We start from the raw sequence: 17,278 nt of genomic DNA, 5'->3' as shown, positions 1-17,278 counted from the left end.
CATTAAAATATCAAGAAAATTCACCTTGGGTGGTCATATCCTTAATTCTCATAACCTTAGGGGTTCAATAAGCATTGATATTACAAGGAGAAATTTGATGCTAATCACTGTTAGGGCTTAAAGGGTAAACATCATCTTGTCCTTCTACTGTTGAAATAGAAAACCTTGTAAACAAAATTCAAATCATGTTGCCTCAGCACTTTCATTACGGTTGTCGAATGAAAAAAAAAAACCCTGCCCTTTGCACATGTGATGTTAATAGAACTATCTCAACGCCACTCAAATATACTCCTTCTCAGTTACCCGCTACCTGTATATGTTTTCAGTGAAGTAACATATTTTTTTACCTTTGTTGATCATATCAGCACAGGTTGCTTGCTTTGGTTTATGTTAAAGGGAACCTCCAATTTTGAAACAAATTGACGTTAAATTGTTGGAAATTGTACATAAATTTCAGAGCTACAAAAATATAGATTTTACTGGTCGCCTATTTTCATCTTCATTTCTTCTGCGCGCCGCCATTTTGGATTCCATGACGTCTAGCGGTTACCCAATTTTTGCGTTCGGGAATAACCTCAATTTTTCTTCCCCTCGTTTGAGGCATATAAAGGTGTCAAATTTCACTTCCGGTTGGGAACAATACTGTGCAAGACAGGAGACTGGGCATAGTAGGACTGTGTTGTCAATACTGAAATGCTAGTATCGCAATTTCTCTATTCTTCAATGTTGTTTGAGTGCAGGGGTAGAAAACCTGCGTGGATGAAAATGTGAATGGGATTGTGGAATGAATGAAACAACAGAAAAATAGAGATTACCCACAAGACTAAGCATTCATGTATTGACGTTACAGCCTAACTATCCCCAGTCTCCCATCTTGCTTGGTATTGTACCCAATGGAAAGTAAAATTTGATGCTTTTATACGCCTCAAACTAGTCTCCCTTGCAGCCATTGTCTCGTCACGCAACGCTCTTTTGGGGAGGAGAGTTGCGTGACAAGACAGAACGGCGGCGAGGGAGGCTAGCCTCAAACATGAAAAAGAAAATTAATGTTTTTTTTTATTTTTTTCAATTTTTATACAAGAACAACAACCAATTTTGATCAATCAAATAAAAGAAAAACATTGTCAATACAGGTAGTATCCACACAAAAAATTAAGGACAAAATACTCCATGGTGAGAGATGTCCAATAGTCCGGTTTGGAATTCACCAAGACCGCTGGATAAAAAGACAAGAGATGCATTTATACAGGGTTAGCCTCAATCTGAAGTAAAATATTTACAAATACCAGTGAGAGGAGGGACTTTTCTCAACTCTGTGTATTTTTTATTCATTTTAGGATTCAGCAGTTTCCTGCTAACATTTGTGAATATTTTGCTTCAGGTTGAGGCTAACCCTGTATAAATGCGTATTTTGTCTCTTTATCCAGCGGTCTTGATGAATTCAAAACTGGACTATTCTTCATACAACATCACTGTTAAAGGGGAATTATTATGCAAATTTGATGACATTTAAAAACCCAAAAATGTTTGTCTGTCAACAGAAACAAATCAAAAAAACATAATAACAATAATTGTCTAGGTTTGTCACAAATTATTATCCCAGTGCAAGAAAACTCTTGATTAGTGCCTGTGGCCAGAGACAGAGTAGGTCGGAATGGATTGAAACTTGAAAGATGTTAGGCTAACGTTTTTCAAGTTCTCGCACTTTTCCTTGCAAAATGCACTAAAAAAGTTGGCTGTTCCTTTCAAGAATTGAGTTGATTTCTCTCCTCTCATTGTTCTATAATTATTTTGTAGCTAAGTGAAGGTCTTAATAGTCCATTTTCAAAAGAAAAGTTAAAGTTAAAAACAAAAACCCTTGACACTTCCCCTTTCAATCAAATATAAGGAGAACAAGAATAAAGACAAATGATAAGCATACAGTGTAGATTAAACTTCTTACAGCTGTTACCAATAACATGCAACCTACATCTGTACAGCTGTACAATGTATCGGCTTCAGAAGAGTTGGGTAAACTAAGTTGTTTTTTGCTGTATGCCAATCATTTAAATTCTGATAAGATTACAAGGCAACAGAACCAAGAAATTGACAATTTTATCTGCTGACAGATGGTAAACTTTATCAACGCTTGATTTCCAAGCCATTTTATCTAAAAGATAGGGCATCATTTTCAGGATATTGCACAACCAACGATGCATGCAATCGATCCTGAGTTAGAAAATGATCACATGCAGTGAAATAATTTCAAAAATGCCTTTTCTTTTCGCTTGATCTACAATGTAGCTCAAAAATCAATTTAAATAAAATTTTACATATTCTTAGCAAAGTAAAATTCTTAGTTTCTTGCCCTTGGATCTTGTCAAAATTTAAATACATGTAATTTCAATGACTTCCCTTTGATTGACATCCACCAAAAATAAAAATGCAACTTTATGCAACTCTTTTGAAGGTTGTACATGTGAGTTGCGTGTTAATTGGTAACCAAGTCTGCTACATGAGAAAACGGTAGAGGATAGTGAAAAGAATAAGTACATGTATATTGATCATGGGACTTATGGCTGTGCCTAGTTTTGCTACTGCGCATATGTTCTGCACGTCTGGAGATACTCGGGTTTCCAAGGGTGCTGCCTACTAATACAGGGATATTTTGGGGCAGTTTAAAACTAGGTGAAGAAAGCAGAACTCGGCAAGTGCTCTTGGTATCTACAAAGAAAATTGGGGGTAATCATGCATTTTTAGATAATAAAGCTTCAATTTGGAAAAAAAAAACTGCCAGACATTGCTTTGTATTTTACAGCTTTTTAGAATAAATGTTGCTTAATTATCCTTAAAAATGTGTGGTTACCCCCTATTTTCTTTTTGGATTTTAATAGCTCTTGCTAAGATCTGCTTTTTTTGCATAGTCATAAACCATGCAAAAATACTTCAGTATTAGTATGCACCATTCTTAAAGGGATACTTCAGGTTACTGGCTACATTAACAGTCCTTTTCTAATTAGTCAAAGCAAGCGGAGTAAAGTCTACATTGTATCTGGAAAGGCACTACTGGAGGTCTGCTTGGAAATCTTCTCAGATAATGAAACTGCAAAGTTGGGGACTGTTTACATGAAGGAAGGAGGATTCTAAGAGTAGAAAGATCCTCAGTGGCGAAACAACTGGTTTTTTTTTTTGGTTTACAAGCAGAAATTTTGGTCAGGGTGCTTACCACATGGGGAGAAAAGAAAGTCAAAATTGTTGCCCTTTAGAAGCTGAATGCCCTACCACCACCATGTTTGTTTTCCTTGTCCCTAGTACAGGAACTTCCAAGTGAAGGTACATGTGTACATGTAGTTTACTTTGTGCTAGGGTCTTCCTATCTCTCAGCTAGGATTTAAGAGGAAGACCTTGATTCGAAAGATCCAAGCACTAACACCAAGTACAACCTTTTGCATGTAGACTGAATACAGAAAACATGGCGCTAGAATGATCCGCTTTCTAGGATCTTCCTAGTGCTAGGATCTTCCGCCCTCCACGTAAATAGCCTTACCTAAACAAAGGGTTAAATGAGCAGTAAACGGCACTGTACGTTCTGGTGCATTTCTGTACATCATGGCTTATTTTTTCGTGATTCTCCATGATAGAAAAGTCAATCAAGGGTTGACTAACTGAGCAAAGTTGAGGCAATTTTAGCTCAAAGGTTTCTGAATCAAGTCCTCAGACATTGGCTTATTAGCCATCCAAGACAAATACGCATTCCAAAATATTGCCACTAACTGGACAACAGCGATGCGGTGCTGAATTGGAACGAAAGTAAAGTTAAGAGTTTGTGTCAGAGGCCATATCTTGTAATTTGTAATCAAAGTCTCCACGTAGCGTTCCTGAAGCATCTTCTTAATTTCATCCGGCATTTTCCCAGCGAGTGTCTCCGTGACGCCAAAAAAGAAGCATATCATAACAGGAGCAAAGAGGCTTTGATCTAAGAGCATCTTTTTGAAGCCCGCAGTTTTAGCTGCACCAGGCACAATCCTGTCAAGGGATAGATACCATGTTCTAAGCACAGGAGCAATAATCAAACCCACCACACCCATACGAGCAGTTCGGACAAAATCATGGTCAGTTCCTTTGTGTTCAACAAGCTGCTGAGTGACAACATCGCCAGTGGCTACAAGGACACCTAATGTACAAGGCAGAACATTTCAGTTAGAGAATGGAGTATGAGTTAAGTAACAACATAATATACTCAGTACAGAATATTGCAGCTGTAATCTGAGTTTTTCTCTTTTCACATTAAAAGTAATAAAAATATTTTACTCTGTACATGTACCACTCATTACTCATTTGAGGGGGGTAATTGTAAAACGAGCACAAGTGATGATGAAAGTTCTCCGAATAATTATGCTCTAGATGATTATAAGCCAGGGCCAACGTCTCAGAAATGTAGTTTAATGGTTATTTTTGTGCTTTAAGGGCTTGAATTCCATGGAAGCTCATTATGACTTACAGTCTGTAACCCTAAAACCTGAATCAACACATGGAAGATTTCTTTCATTCTCTTTACATAAAAAAGTCAACCACACATCTGAGCTTTGTTCCTTGAGTTTTAAGCAAAATTTCTTAAGTCAATTCATCCAATTCAACCTAGACTTGCCACAAGTCGACCTCTAGAGTCTCACAGTAGAAAAGACGACAGGAGCAAGCTTTTTAGGCTGCGAAGCGGCTGAGCAAGCGACAAAGGCGCAAGAGGTCGACTTGTCTCGCTTGAATGGTTTGCATTGGCGTTTTGCGCCAAAATGGCGAGCGGCGTGACTTGCATTTGGAAGAAGAGCTTCAGTTATCGCTTTCGCAATCGATCCCATGTTGGAATTTCAACTGCAAGTCATGTTTCGTAGCTCATAATTTCTTTTGAATGACAACTTTATCCCCGAGGGTCTCAAGGATCTACTCTGATTGGTCTAAGCGTAGCGACCTGTTTTTGGGTCGAAATTTGCGGCAATCATGTATGAAAAGTCCTTCGTCCCGCGCCATATTGAATAAGAGGAAGGACTTTTTCAAAAGTCTAAATTCAACCCTTTTGGTGACAACATAAATATGGGACAGTACTACAGTACATTCTATGTTTTTGGCATGATAACTGATGTAGAACAAATAGTCTTAGATTGTGCCCTTCATTTCGAAAACCTTTTATAAACCAGGATCGAAATCCTCCAATCAACAACAGCCTAAGAGAGGATCGAAATGCACCAATCAACACAAACCAAGGTGCTACTTATACTGTCACGCAATCAGTCGACACCATCGCCTGATGAAGACTAGCAGTATAGCGGTCGAAACGTTGCGATCCACATCTTTGTGACTCAATCGTGAGACAAACGATTAACTCATCTATCATTTTAAACCACGATGACAAACACCTTTCATAATATTGACCTGAAATATGGGCGCACAGCCCTAAGGTTGATTCGTCGACACGAGCGTTGCTCACGGAAGCTCGCGCGATATGCTAACCACCTCACCTTTCTCATAAGGTGCGTAAGGAACCACGTGATTCCTAAAGACCTTCGGGTCCGTTCGCCAGTTCCAACCAAAGGCGGTCACAGAGTAGCCGAACTAGCATCCTTGAGATTGCTAAGAGAGAGAATCAGACTAGCTCAGAGGGCTAAGGGAAATGCGATGCAAGATAGCCACTCTACAGCGAAGAGTATAACAGCCACTCATGCTTCTGAGATACATGTACTTGAAAAGATCAGTTGCAACACAAAACGACTGTTTAATAAGACCAGAGACAGACAGAAACGAAAGTTCGATAACCTGTTGATCGAGAAACAGTCTTCTGTTTCAACGACAAGAACACCTCATGTTGCCAGAACACCTCAAGTTGACAAATCCAAATGGGTTATCAACTTATCCTCCAGGTCCTTAAGCAACGCTGAGGTATCTTTACTACAAAAAGGGTTAAATTTTGCTGTAACACCTACAAGCATCCCAGCCACTGAGAAAGCTGCCAAGGTTGAATCTGCAATAAGACCACTTGACGCAGAACAGGCAGACACTGTCAGGAGAAACGTAAACTCTATCCTCCAGAAGGCTAAGCCTCCTGAACATAATATCACCAGGGAGATGAAACAAGCTCTCAAAGGTTTAAAAGAGGGTAAGAACATTATGATTCTCCCGGCAGACAAAGGTCGTGCCAGTGTAGTGCTAGACAAAAACACCTATGACGATAAACTGAAAACACTGATTGAGAAGGGTCCATACCGACTTCTTAATAAAGACCCAACGGACTGTTTGAGCCGAAAGTTGACTGAAAAGCTTCTGAACCTGAAGCGAGGTGGGCACCTGACAGAGTCCGTATATAATAAGATCAGGCCCAAACATCAGCAACCACCTAGAATCTATGGCCTTCCTAAGATACACAAGGTAAATACACCACTGAGACCTATAGTTTCTTGTGTGAACACCTTTGCTTATGATCTGTCTTCCTACCTAGCCGATGTGTTATCCCCCTTAACAGGGAAATCAGAGTATACAGTTAACAACTCAGCTCATTTCATGTCCACTATCAACGGTGAGAGGGTACTAGAGAGCGAGATCATGGTGTCTTTTGACGTAGAATCACTGTTCACAAACGTACCTATCGAAGGCGCCGCACAGGCCATGTTACGGAAACTAGAAGCTGACCCGTGTCTTGCCAACCACACGACTTTAACACCTGCACAGATTGCGGACCTCTTGGATTTCGTTCTAAGATCCACATACTTCCAGTATGATGGATTAATTTATGAGCAACAAGATGGAGCAGCCATGGGTAGCCCAGTATCCGCTGTCATAGCTAACCTCTACATGAATTATTTTGAAGAACAAGCTTTGACTTCTATGCCTTGTATGCCTAAGATTTGGAAACACTATGTGGATGAGACCTTTACCATCTTGAGTCGAGACAAAGTTGACATTTTCCTGCAACACCTCAAAAGTCAACAACCAACGATCCGCTTCACTATGGAAACTGAGACTAACAACACCATACCCTTTCTTGACAAGTTGGTAACTAGAGATCCGGATGGCTACCTCTCTACCAGTGTTTACAGAAAGCCTACACACACTGACCAATACCTAGCGTATGATTCACACCACCCGCAATCTGCAAAACGCGGTATTGTCAAGTGCCTGTACGATAGATCGAAACACCTCGTAACTAAACCATCAGTTATCTTGCAAGAAAAGAAACACCTCTCATCAGTTCTTGTTTCTAACGGTTATCCGTTTTCGTTTGTGAAAAACATTACGAAAACAAAGAAACAAACAGCCACAAAAGAACCAGCGCCTGAAATTAAATCTACTGCGGTGCTAAAGGTACCATACGTCAAAGGGTTATCAGAGGCTCTTCGCCGTTGCCTACAACAGCAAGGCATACAGACAGTTTTCAGATCTGACCCAACACTTAGATCACACCTAGTGCGACCTAAGGACACTGTCGACCCTGCAAAACAAGACGGAGTAGTCTACAAGATTCCCTGTGAGTGTGGCAAGGTCTATATTGGAGAGACGGGAAGATCTATGCATGAAAGGATTAAGGAACACGATAGAGACATACGGCTTGCTCGAACCCAATCCTCCGCCATTTCAGAACACAGCAATGTGACGGGCCACTATCCGCTCTGGGATGAGGTTAAGTTTATTGACTGAGACCCACATTGGTACACCCGTAGGGTTAAAGAGGCTATTCACATAAGACTTCACCCTGACAACATCAATAGGGATAATGGAATTGAAATTCCGGAAGCGTGGATGCCCACGATCAAACAACAAAGCAGCCGATCGGTACCAAGGCGGACGGCTGAGGGAACAATTTCTAGTCTGAACGACGAGGATCGAAATCCTCCAATCAACAACAGCCTAAGAAAGGATCGAAACGCTCCAATCAACACAAACCAAGGTGCTACTTATACTGTCACGCAATCAGTCGACACCATCGCCTGATGAAGACTAGCAGTATAGCGGTTGAAACGTTGCGATCCACATCTTTGTGACTCATTCGTGAGACAAATGATTAACTCATCTATCATTTTAAACCACGATGACAAACACCTTTCATAATATAAACCATTTCTCATTTGGCATACAGACAGGTTATTGTGTCCGAAACACACTTCATATTTACGTTCTCATTTAAGGGTTTAAATTTGTCCAACAAGCTTACGACTTTAGCCTGAGAACTAAACCAACTGAAGTGATGCTTGAACTAATTTTTCTTCTTCTCTTTTTAAAGCTAAACAAAACTTTCTAACACCACAAATTTGTGGGCCAAAGTAGTAAGTTCTTTGGAATTCTAAAGGTCAAATCATCACTTACACTTGCTTCCACCCGGTTCTTCAATTGATACATTTTCTTGCAGTTTCACACAGTCTCATTGTATTTGAACTCATTATTAGCCAAGTTGGTGCTACAGTATTTGCTTAAAATTGACAATCACTTTAGGGTCGTTGGTTCAAATCCCATCTGGGACCCGTTTTTTTTTTTTTTTTTCCGAGTCTTCGTTTCTCCCTTATCCACTTAATATCTTGTTGTTGTTGTTTGTCCTTTAGTACAATCACTTTATGACTGTGTTTATTAATCAATGAGTACTAATCAGGAAGGAGAGCATGCATGCATACCTAGAGGATACATGTACCAGGCTAATATTTTTGCAGGTACCACTTCAGGTAAGTACATTGTATTTCCAGTTTTGCTTTACCCCTTCGGAAGCACATCCTGGATAGTCAGAAACAGTGTTGTAGCAGTTGTAGTGAGGGCTCAATGTCAAACCATAGCTCAACAACCAAGGATGTGGTTGCTCTCCAGTCTTCAGTCATAACTTACGCTTGAACAGTGAATCAATTTACGCTGAATAAAGTTCAGCGTCTGAATCAATTCAGCTGGGATAATCAATTTAGGTAGGCCTAAACTCAAATTTTATGTACTTTATGCGAAATACGGCTGAATTAAGTTCAGCTTCTGAATCAGCTCATCTGGGATTAATTAAGCTGGGCAGGCCTAAAATTCAAATTTGTTGTGGCTCATGTGAAGTGCATGTACAGCTGAAGTAAGTTCAGCATGTGAATCAATTCAGCTGGGATAAATTATAGTGTAAGTTGGGTGGATCTAAATTCAAATTTGATGTGGCTCGTGTCAAGTATGGCATCTGAACCAGGTGTTATGCGCCAATCAAATCGAAACTTCAACATCCCCCCACCCCCTGCAAACTCCAGGCATTTGACTATTTTCTGTGTCCCGGGAGTCAGGAATTTGACGGGTAAGGCCTTCCCAGGGGTGGGGAATTTGACCTTTGCTTGGGTGGGGTGGGGAAAATTGAACCAGAAGTGTGAGGTTTCAAATGGCTTTTTTTTCGGATGCCGAAGTTACTAACAGCTACATAAACACGTGTTTGGACAAGATGGAAAAGTTTAAAGGAAGAAATATAGCATAATTGTGAGCGATTGGATTACAAATAAATGGTCTTCAGAAGTTGTATAGTATTTTTGAAGTGTGTATGAAAAGAAGAGAGTGCTTTTGTCATACTATAGAGTGAATACAATATGACACGTTTTCACATCCCCATTTCATACATGTACATTTCTGTTAGAGGTAATCAACTGACACAGAACAATTTAACAATGCAATCGTAACCACTCAAGGCTCTGTTGTTGATAGGTATACAGTAACCTCGTTACACAACCTTGGCTCTGCCATGTTTCAGAGTTAGGGCAGCTTAAGACCCGTCTACACGAGCAATTTTTATGTGGCAACTGTATGTGGCAATTTTTATTTGCCCGTGTAGATGGCTCGACAAATATTTGTTGTTAATTTGCGTCAGTAATAATTTTGCTATGGAAAGGCAAAAAGGAAGATGGCTCCATGCTGGATGCGCAAATGTTAGGGACTGTAGGGACTTGGTTCTACAGATAACGTTGAAAAAATTGTCACATTTTATGTGGCATCTCATCTACACGGACAATTTTTTTATCTGACAATTTTTATTTGCCACATAAAAACTAACACGCTAGCTTTTCAGCAAATGCAGTGGTCACATAAAAATTGGTCACTTCTCACCATCTACACAGGCAAATATAAATTTCCACATAAAAATTGCCATATAAAAATTGCTCGTGTGGCTTTACACTTGCTGATTGACATTGTCCGACTTCATGAATTTCAAATCATTTTTTAATAGTTTCAATATTAAAGTTGTGTTTTTGTAGTAACTCAAGTCTGGTAAAAACAGGGCCATCATATAAAGGGTCACGAAACGTGTTGGCATGTTTATACACAAGCTTTATTAAAGCTGACAGGAGCTTACAACGATTGTTCTTTAGCAGAGGAATTTGAAAGACAAAATTAATTCGATTATAAGGTGGGGCATTTGAACACCAATTATTTGGTGACGATCTAAAGTTCAAATGCCCCGGGGTTTGCCCGGGGAAGAGGGAGGGTGGGGGGGGAAGGTGTTGTAGTTTCTCTGCATTGCACCCCACTGACCATTCATTCTTCGCATCTATCATCTCATTTTTACCATATTTAGACAAACTTAATCACAAATTTATCGATCGTTGCCCAAAAAATTACGGGTGAAAGTAAGCAACAGTGTGATGAGTTGAAAATCACGAGGCCGACAAATGTTCCAAGCTGGGTTTGGGCACTACTGGAACTAACTGATGCATTATACATGTAAGCTTGACAAAATATTAAGTCTAGAACATTTAAAGTTTGACGACATTTTTATAATTTACAACAGACCAGTGTTTGATTTGTGTAGAGTTAACGAAGGAAATCCCATAAATCTAGCTACGTTTTGTGTACCCTAAAATGGATGTCCACCATTCAACTGGGATTGAGCTTAATTTGAAACCGAAAACCCCACAAGATGACTGAATGCGTATTTGTTGTTTATAAGGTTTTTCTGTCTTACCTGTTCCGATTGTTTGTGTTTTCCACGGATGTGTAATGAGAAGCTGTTGATATTTTTCCCAAGCTCTTGTAAGGATCCTCATTGTACGACTTCTACGCAAAAGTTTCGTAATTCACAGTCGTAACGTAACCCGGTTATAAAATGCCCGCCATGTTGGAATTTAGCGACCGAAAGACGGAGAGACACTGGGAACAAGAATGTAATACTAGTTCCCAGGACCACCTCCTGCTAAAACCAGCAGCCGCTCGCAGCCGCTGGCGAAATTCCAAAGAACCTGAAGACTGCAGGAAAATTTTTTTTTTTTAATCTAGAAATATCTGAAATACAAAACACAGTCGCCAAAGTCAGCGAATGCAGGGCTACTTATTTGCACCAGTTCATGAGCTCCTGATCAGAAGTGCCCATTGCCTTGTTCTTCAAAAGGCTCCGGCAAATGCAAGTGAAATGGACTAAAGAGGCCTCATGTTTGCTCCACACAGTTTGTAAATCGAATCTCGCATCCAGAGTCCCCAGACTTTTTGGTCAGCGGATGAGCGCCAGGAGAGAGTCACCCTTGGCGCAATCTCATACTATGGGTCGCCTGTCAGCTATCCTTTCCTTAAAGCCGTTGGCAAGCAGCTCTTCCAGAAGGATTTCACTGATGCCGAAACAAACACGAATGCACATGGCAAGAAACACAGGAATGTGTGGTGTCACAGGTAGCCCAAGCTCTGTGAAAGTTTAGATGTTTGTATAAACGTCTCGTTGTAATTTGAGTGTCACGATCTGAGTTACGCAAAGGCGTAAATTATAAGGGTATGTATGGGAATTTACTTGGGTTTTAGGTATCAAGGAGACAAGCTAAGTTCCCATACAAACCCTTACAATTTACGCCATTGCGTGATTCAGATCGTGACACTCAAATTACAACGAGACGTAACAAAGATCCAAACGCTCACAGAGATTGGGCTGCCTGTGCTGGCGTGGCACCAAGTCTCGCTCCTGTGTCTCCAAGAACGGGGTTCTATTGGTTTTTTGTACACCAGCCACCCAATAAAAAGACTATCAGAAAGTCACAGGCCACGCAAAATTTGAGACACTAGAAAACTACAATGTCAAACTTCCTTTATTTTCAGTAATACTGAAATTGAGCTTTAAAATCACGAATCATGATATTTATATGGGACACTTGTTACAACCCATGCTGTCATAAAATAAAATTATTTATAATAAATAACCAACGAATTAAACTGAGGTTGCAGAATTATTTGAAAGAAGAGAAAAGCTTTCATCAATGGGAATGAAGGTCTTGACAATCTGCGAGCCAGCGAGCCATGCGAGGCACTCAGGTTAGCCTAAAAAACACTCCGGTTGGCCTAAATAGCACTCAGGTTAGCTTAAGTGGCTCCCCGTTTAGCTTAATGGTTAGCATTTATGTTGGGGGTTGTCTGTACCTCGCATGTTTGGCTTGCATGGCTCGCACATTGGCCACACTCTGGGAATGTCCTACATTCAGTCCAAGATTCAGTCTTTCAGGCTCCTTTTCCCTGATCAGCTATACACATTATGAGACACACACCACTGTCTCTAGTCTCAAGTTTCAAATTAAAAGACATAAATTTAATAAACAGCTGAAACAGGAGAAGAAAAACTTGATATTCCAGCAACCTCGTTCTGGGGTCTCCCCTCTTTAAGCGGAGAGAACCCTGGGACCGAGTTTCATCTCCGAGTTTCATCTTCAAGACCTCGCGTTCCTTTCGCTTGACCAATACGGTTTCTCGCACACTGGTCGAGCTTTTGAGCCATTGACTTGGGACACGTCTTCTTGTCCAAATGTCTCTTTATTTTTCTTACGGATTCCGCCGTTTTTTCTGATTTTGGCTTCCGCTGAGGACGTGACTTCTGCGTCAGCTTTTCGTTTTCGTTTGGCGTCGCTCTGTTTTTCTTCTTCTACGGCTTGTTCTTTTTCAGTTTTGGGAGGCAGTTGGTAGCTTGGTATTTTGTCTGATGAGTCGCTATCCCCGTCATACTCTTTAGAGCATCCAGGTTTTTGGTAATCCAGTTGGATTGTCTTCAAAGGACTTGTGTCCGTGTGTGATACCAAACCATCATCGGAGTTTTCCTCCATTGTAAGTTTCATCAAACAATGTGAGTTTGCAAGCAAGACCGCGGTTACGTTTCGAATCTTTCGATTCTCGTCAGTTGCTATTTAAAGATTTGTTACGAGGAAAGGTAGAGTGCTATACTCAATTCCGTTCCGCCGGACAGTATGGCAGTTTTTGGTTTTTATAGCCACTAGAGTAGTATGGTAGGATCGAAAATGATTGATGCTTAATTTTGTTTTTTTTTTGACAGACCAATGCATTTTGCTACATAGAGATGGAGAACTTGCACACTTTTGACCATGATTAATTTCCCTGGGGTCGGGCATTTGAACTGAAAAGATGATCGCCTTTTCCCGGCCTCCCCCCCCCCCCCCCCCTCAAACAGCTTAACTTTAATAGGTGCATAACTTGTACGCCACTCCTACCAATTTGCCTCCTGGATAGTTCGCCATTTTTTTAAACGTTGAGCGAGTTGAAATAATCGAGAAGTAAAACAAATTAAATAAAGATATATTTTTGGGTGACGTTTTCGTTGCTTAAGCTCCCTTTTAAACAAAGGGAAGGGAGGAGACCCAGGGAGGGGTGGTGCCAAAGGATATGGTTTTGAGTGATTTGGGACTGAAGTAGGGCATAGATTTTAACCAGTTTGGTCTGAAAGTGTTAAAACGGTATGGATTCTAGGAACCAGGTCTGAAAATAGGTATGAAGTTTCGAGGGTCAGGTTTTAGTCTAAAATAGGATCAGGGTCTGGAGAGGTGGGTTACACACCCTGCGAAAAATTCCGCGGGGTTCCCCTCTCCCCCGAGGAGGAGAGTGAGGTCAAGGTAAAAATGTGGTAATCTTCCCAACAAAATTGACGACGATTGTATTATGGTTTTGGCATCCTGTCACGCATCTGGGCAGGCCTATCGTTGCGTTACTACCAAAAGCCCTAATTTCAAGGTTCTGTGTGCTCTACTGGCTCTAGTTCCTTATGCGATGTCCACGCTAAGTACGTATTCCAGAACAGCGACACAACATTAACCACTAAAACTCGTAAATGCGCTGGGAACAGGTAAAAGTTCAAGAACTGCACCGCAGGCCAAATCTTGTAGTTCACAACCATGTTGGGATAAAATTCCTCGTAAATCTTATCGCTGATTTGCTTCAATGTCCGACGTTCCACGATTCCAACTGCGCCATAAAATAAAATCAGAAATACTGGCGCCAGAATGCTCTGATCCACCGTCATTTTTTTCATGGCATTTCCCGGGCTTTTGCGAGCAAAGCGTTTATCTAGTGTGGAGTACCACACGTGAAATATTGGTCCTATAACAACTGACCCAATGGCGGTCATCCGCGCAGTTCTTACCACATCGTGGTCCCGTAGACGGACGTTTTCCACGCATTGTTGTGCAATGAAATCTCCCGCGCCGAGAAGGGCCCCTGGGAATAAACATGTAAACAAAACGATGCATTAACAAATCGCGAAGTGCACAGGCACCCCAAGCTCTATGAGAGATATAGGCCGTGACCTTTGCGTGAGTGTTGTAATTTGAGCGTCACGGCGAGCATTGTGTGACGGCGAAATAATAAGGATTTGTATAGGAAAAAAACTATTCCTACTTCAATTTAAAAAAAAACCAACGAATTTTCAATAAAAATATCCCCACCTGAACTCCCTTGTGTGTTGTCCAAAAACCACATAAGAGAAAGGAAAACAGACAAGGGAGTTCAGGTAGGGACATTTTTATTGAAAATTCGTTGGTATTTTTAAATTGAAATAGGAATGGTTTTTTTTTTCATACAAATCCTTAAAATCTCGCCGTTACACAATGCTCGCCGTGAAGCTCAAATTACAACACTCACGCAAAGGTTACGGCCTATATCTCTCATAGAGCTTGGGGTTCCTGTGCAAAGTGCTCATTCCACGACAGTGCTTATATATTCAATCGTGAAGTGCATACTCCTTCCACGACACTGCTGATAATTCTATTCACCCTTACTTACTGAGAGAGGGAATGGCAACCGGGCAAGTTTAATACCCACTCCAGCCAAAACAAAATTGCGGTTATTCGATGGAAACGTTGATCTCACTAGAATTCAACAACTTCGTGCTGGTAATGTACCATTCATTTGAAGGATTTTGGAGCCTGGAACAGGACACAAAACAGTGAATTCCCCGCTTATTCCCTGGTTACGGAGGCAAGGACCGTCATTTCTGGCATATTCCCCGCCTACCATGTGGGGGGGGGGGGGGGGGGGGGTTAAAATGGAGTGAATATGAGTGAAACTCCCCGCTTTACCCCGGCCATGCCGGAGGGGGGAAGGGGGAGGGGTTGTCAAATCATTGGTGTATTACTACGGAGATGTATAAATTTATTCCACAATACAAGCGTGTGTTGGATAATCATCTCATATCCAACAAGCACGAAAATAAAAACAATCACGAGACAGCACAATATGCAATAGTAGCTATTTCTCGGGCATGGTATAATGGCTCATATACCATGGCCGCTAAACCAGTCAAATCCTTAGAACTACATGATACAATGATCCAGTTTTTACCTGCAGGTAACGGAGGTAAGTTGGAAGAGGCCGAATGCCGGAATCCAGAACCGGAACTGGAATCCTCGGAATGACCATAATTAAATAAGAAATACTCAAAATAACAAATAAATAAATAAATAGATAATATTGATAGACAAATACAAAGAAAAAGACAAAAGAGAACAAACGTGCAAAGACTATAGGCAGTTTTTCAACTAGCCCATGCATACCTTACGCCTACTGTGGGGTGCACTTGGGCAAGTTTGCTGGGCAAACAATACGAGTAAAGGGTGTTTTCCACCCAGCCCCAACTTCGCGAGGTTTTGCGAGTCACGTATTTCTAGTACAGTTAATAGCTTTAGGCAAGAATTTGCTTTTGCGAATTTCATAAGCAGCATGATTTTTGTTTTTAATTTACTTGCAGAAGTTTTGGGGAATACAGAGCTTGCTTGGGTTGTTACGCACAATTTTTTTATTCATCACTTCTCACAGGAGAGAATTATTTTTAGATCTGCCCACCACAACACTGCCCGCCAACCCTTGAGCGAAAAAATGAACACAGTCCTTCCCTAATACAGTTTATGGGGCATGCTACGGCAGTAGTTTCTTTTAAAACTGGTCTTGTTTGTTCTCTTTTGTGTTTTACTTTTTATTTGTTTATTAATATTATTTGTTTGTTTTTATTTATTAATTTGTTATTTTTGAATATTTCTTTTTTAATTAAAGTCATTCCGAAGATTCCAGTTACGGTTCCGCATTCCGGCATTCCTAATTTTCCAACTTACCGGTATACCGGATACAAAGTCCAACAATTTACGGTAAACGGGAGAAATTATCATGTGATCATGTTTATCCTACATTTGCCGCTCGCTGTTTGTCAAGTTTCTCGGTAAAATTGAGTAGTTTTGCGTTAGTAGCAAAGGTCAGAATTATTTTTGCACTATTCTCATCTATGTGCTCGTTTTTCAAGAAAACATTAACGCGGCGAATCTCACGTTTGCGGTTCGCCGTAAATGCGAGTTCACGTGTAAATAAATCGTAGTGATTGAAACAACCTTATTAATTAATCGAACGTACTGAAGAATAAAGACTATAATAACGTAAGATAAATGGGCGAGATTCTTATTCCAATCATTCTTTGAAATCAAGGTAAAATGGCGGTCAAAACAGAGGCCAAACTCGAAACATATTTGAGAGGTGTTACGTTAATTACGCCATCTTCATAATTTCCGTTAAAGGCAAACTGTATCGGTTCGAAGTGTACTAACATCTCTACCCTGGAAGAGGTTTTCTAACTTCTTTCCCCTCAAACAGAATTGAACAACGAGTTAACAGCGAAGCGGCTCAATTCAGATCTGTTTGAAGAGGATATAAAATGAGAAAACACCTCTGGGACTGTAAGGAACGAAAGCGAGAACTGATTGTAATCAAACCTGTCGAGATGAGTTGTGTTTTCCATGGATGAGTTTCAAGACATCGCATATACCACTTCCAGGCTCGCAAAGGCAGCCTTACAAACATCGTCGTGTTCGCCAGTACGACGTGTTTTGAGTCCAGGGCATTAGCATATCAGTTTTTACCTTCACTCAAGCTGACTTGCATAACTTTCCGGCCCGTTGCGAAATATGCCTTGTCAATGTGATATGCATATGTATTTTTGGCAGTGACGACTGCCAATAGTATTGTCCTCTGAATTTGCATTACAAAGATAACATATTTTACTTAGATGGTTTTTGAGCACGGA

General features: G+C 40.6%; 3 protein-coding genes across 5 annotated transcripts in view; 1 reads left to right on the top strand and 2 right to left on the bottom strand.

Annotated features, from left to right (window-relative positions):
• Positions 1–11,100, bottom strand: part of LOC146454405 (mitochondrial inner membrane protein Mpv17-like) — a 29,481-nt gene extending 18,381 nt beyond the window's left edge. The window contains exons 1-2 of one of the 2 annotated variants that reach the window (XR_014859276.1): positions 10,922–11,100; positions 1,615–4,153 (exon numbers count right to left, since the gene is read on the bottom strand). Coding sequence is in view for 1 of the 2 variants with exons in the window: in XM_085095565.1 (XP_084951691.1) it covers positions 3,666–4,153; positions 10,922–11,003 (570 nt within the window). In the remaining variant the exon portion in view is untranslated. Of the gene's footprint in view, positions 1–462; positions 4,154–10,921 lie in introns of those variants that run through there. The other variant, XM_085095565.1, reaches the window with a different exon arrangement.
• LOC146454406 (uncharacterized) lies at positions 5,380–8,263 on the top strand. Its single transcript, XM_085095508.1, has 2 exons — positions 5,380–7,020; positions 8,246–8,263. The coding sequence occupies exons 1-2, from the start codon at positions 5,380–5,382 to the stop codon at positions 8,261–8,263; spliced, it is 1,659 nt and encodes a 552-aa protein (XP_084951634.1).
• Positions 11,101–13,846: 2,746 nt separating the features above from the next.
• On the bottom strand, positions 13,847–17,278 carry LOC146454404 (mitochondrial inner membrane protein Mpv17-like). 2 transcript variants are annotated; one of them, XM_085095474.1, is made up of 2 exons: positions 16,968–17,278; positions 13,847–14,430 (listed from the first exon to the last, which is right to left on the bottom strand). In XM_085095474.1, exons 1-2 carry the CDS (start codon positions 17,053–17,055, stop codon positions 13,943–13,945), a joined length of 576 nt encoding a protein of 191 aa, XP_084951600.1. In that variant the 5' UTR covers positions 17,056–17,278; the 3' UTR covers positions 13,847–13,942. The 2 variants fall into 2 exon arrangements, with proteins under 2 accessions (XP_084951600.1, XP_084951599.1); XM_085095473.1 differs by having other exon boundaries at positions 17,115–17,278.

Source organism: Pavona decussata, unplaced genomic scaffold, assembly GCF_977016875.1.
Source record: "Pavona decussata unplaced genomic scaffold, jaPavDecu1.1 SCAFFOLD_302, whole genome shotgun sequence".
Lineage (NCBI taxonomy): Eukaryota > Metazoa > Cnidaria > Anthozoa > Scleractinia > Agariciidae > Pavona > Pavona decussata.
Note: the sequence above shows the minus strand (reverse complement) of the source record. Positions and strands in the feature narration are given on the sequence as shown.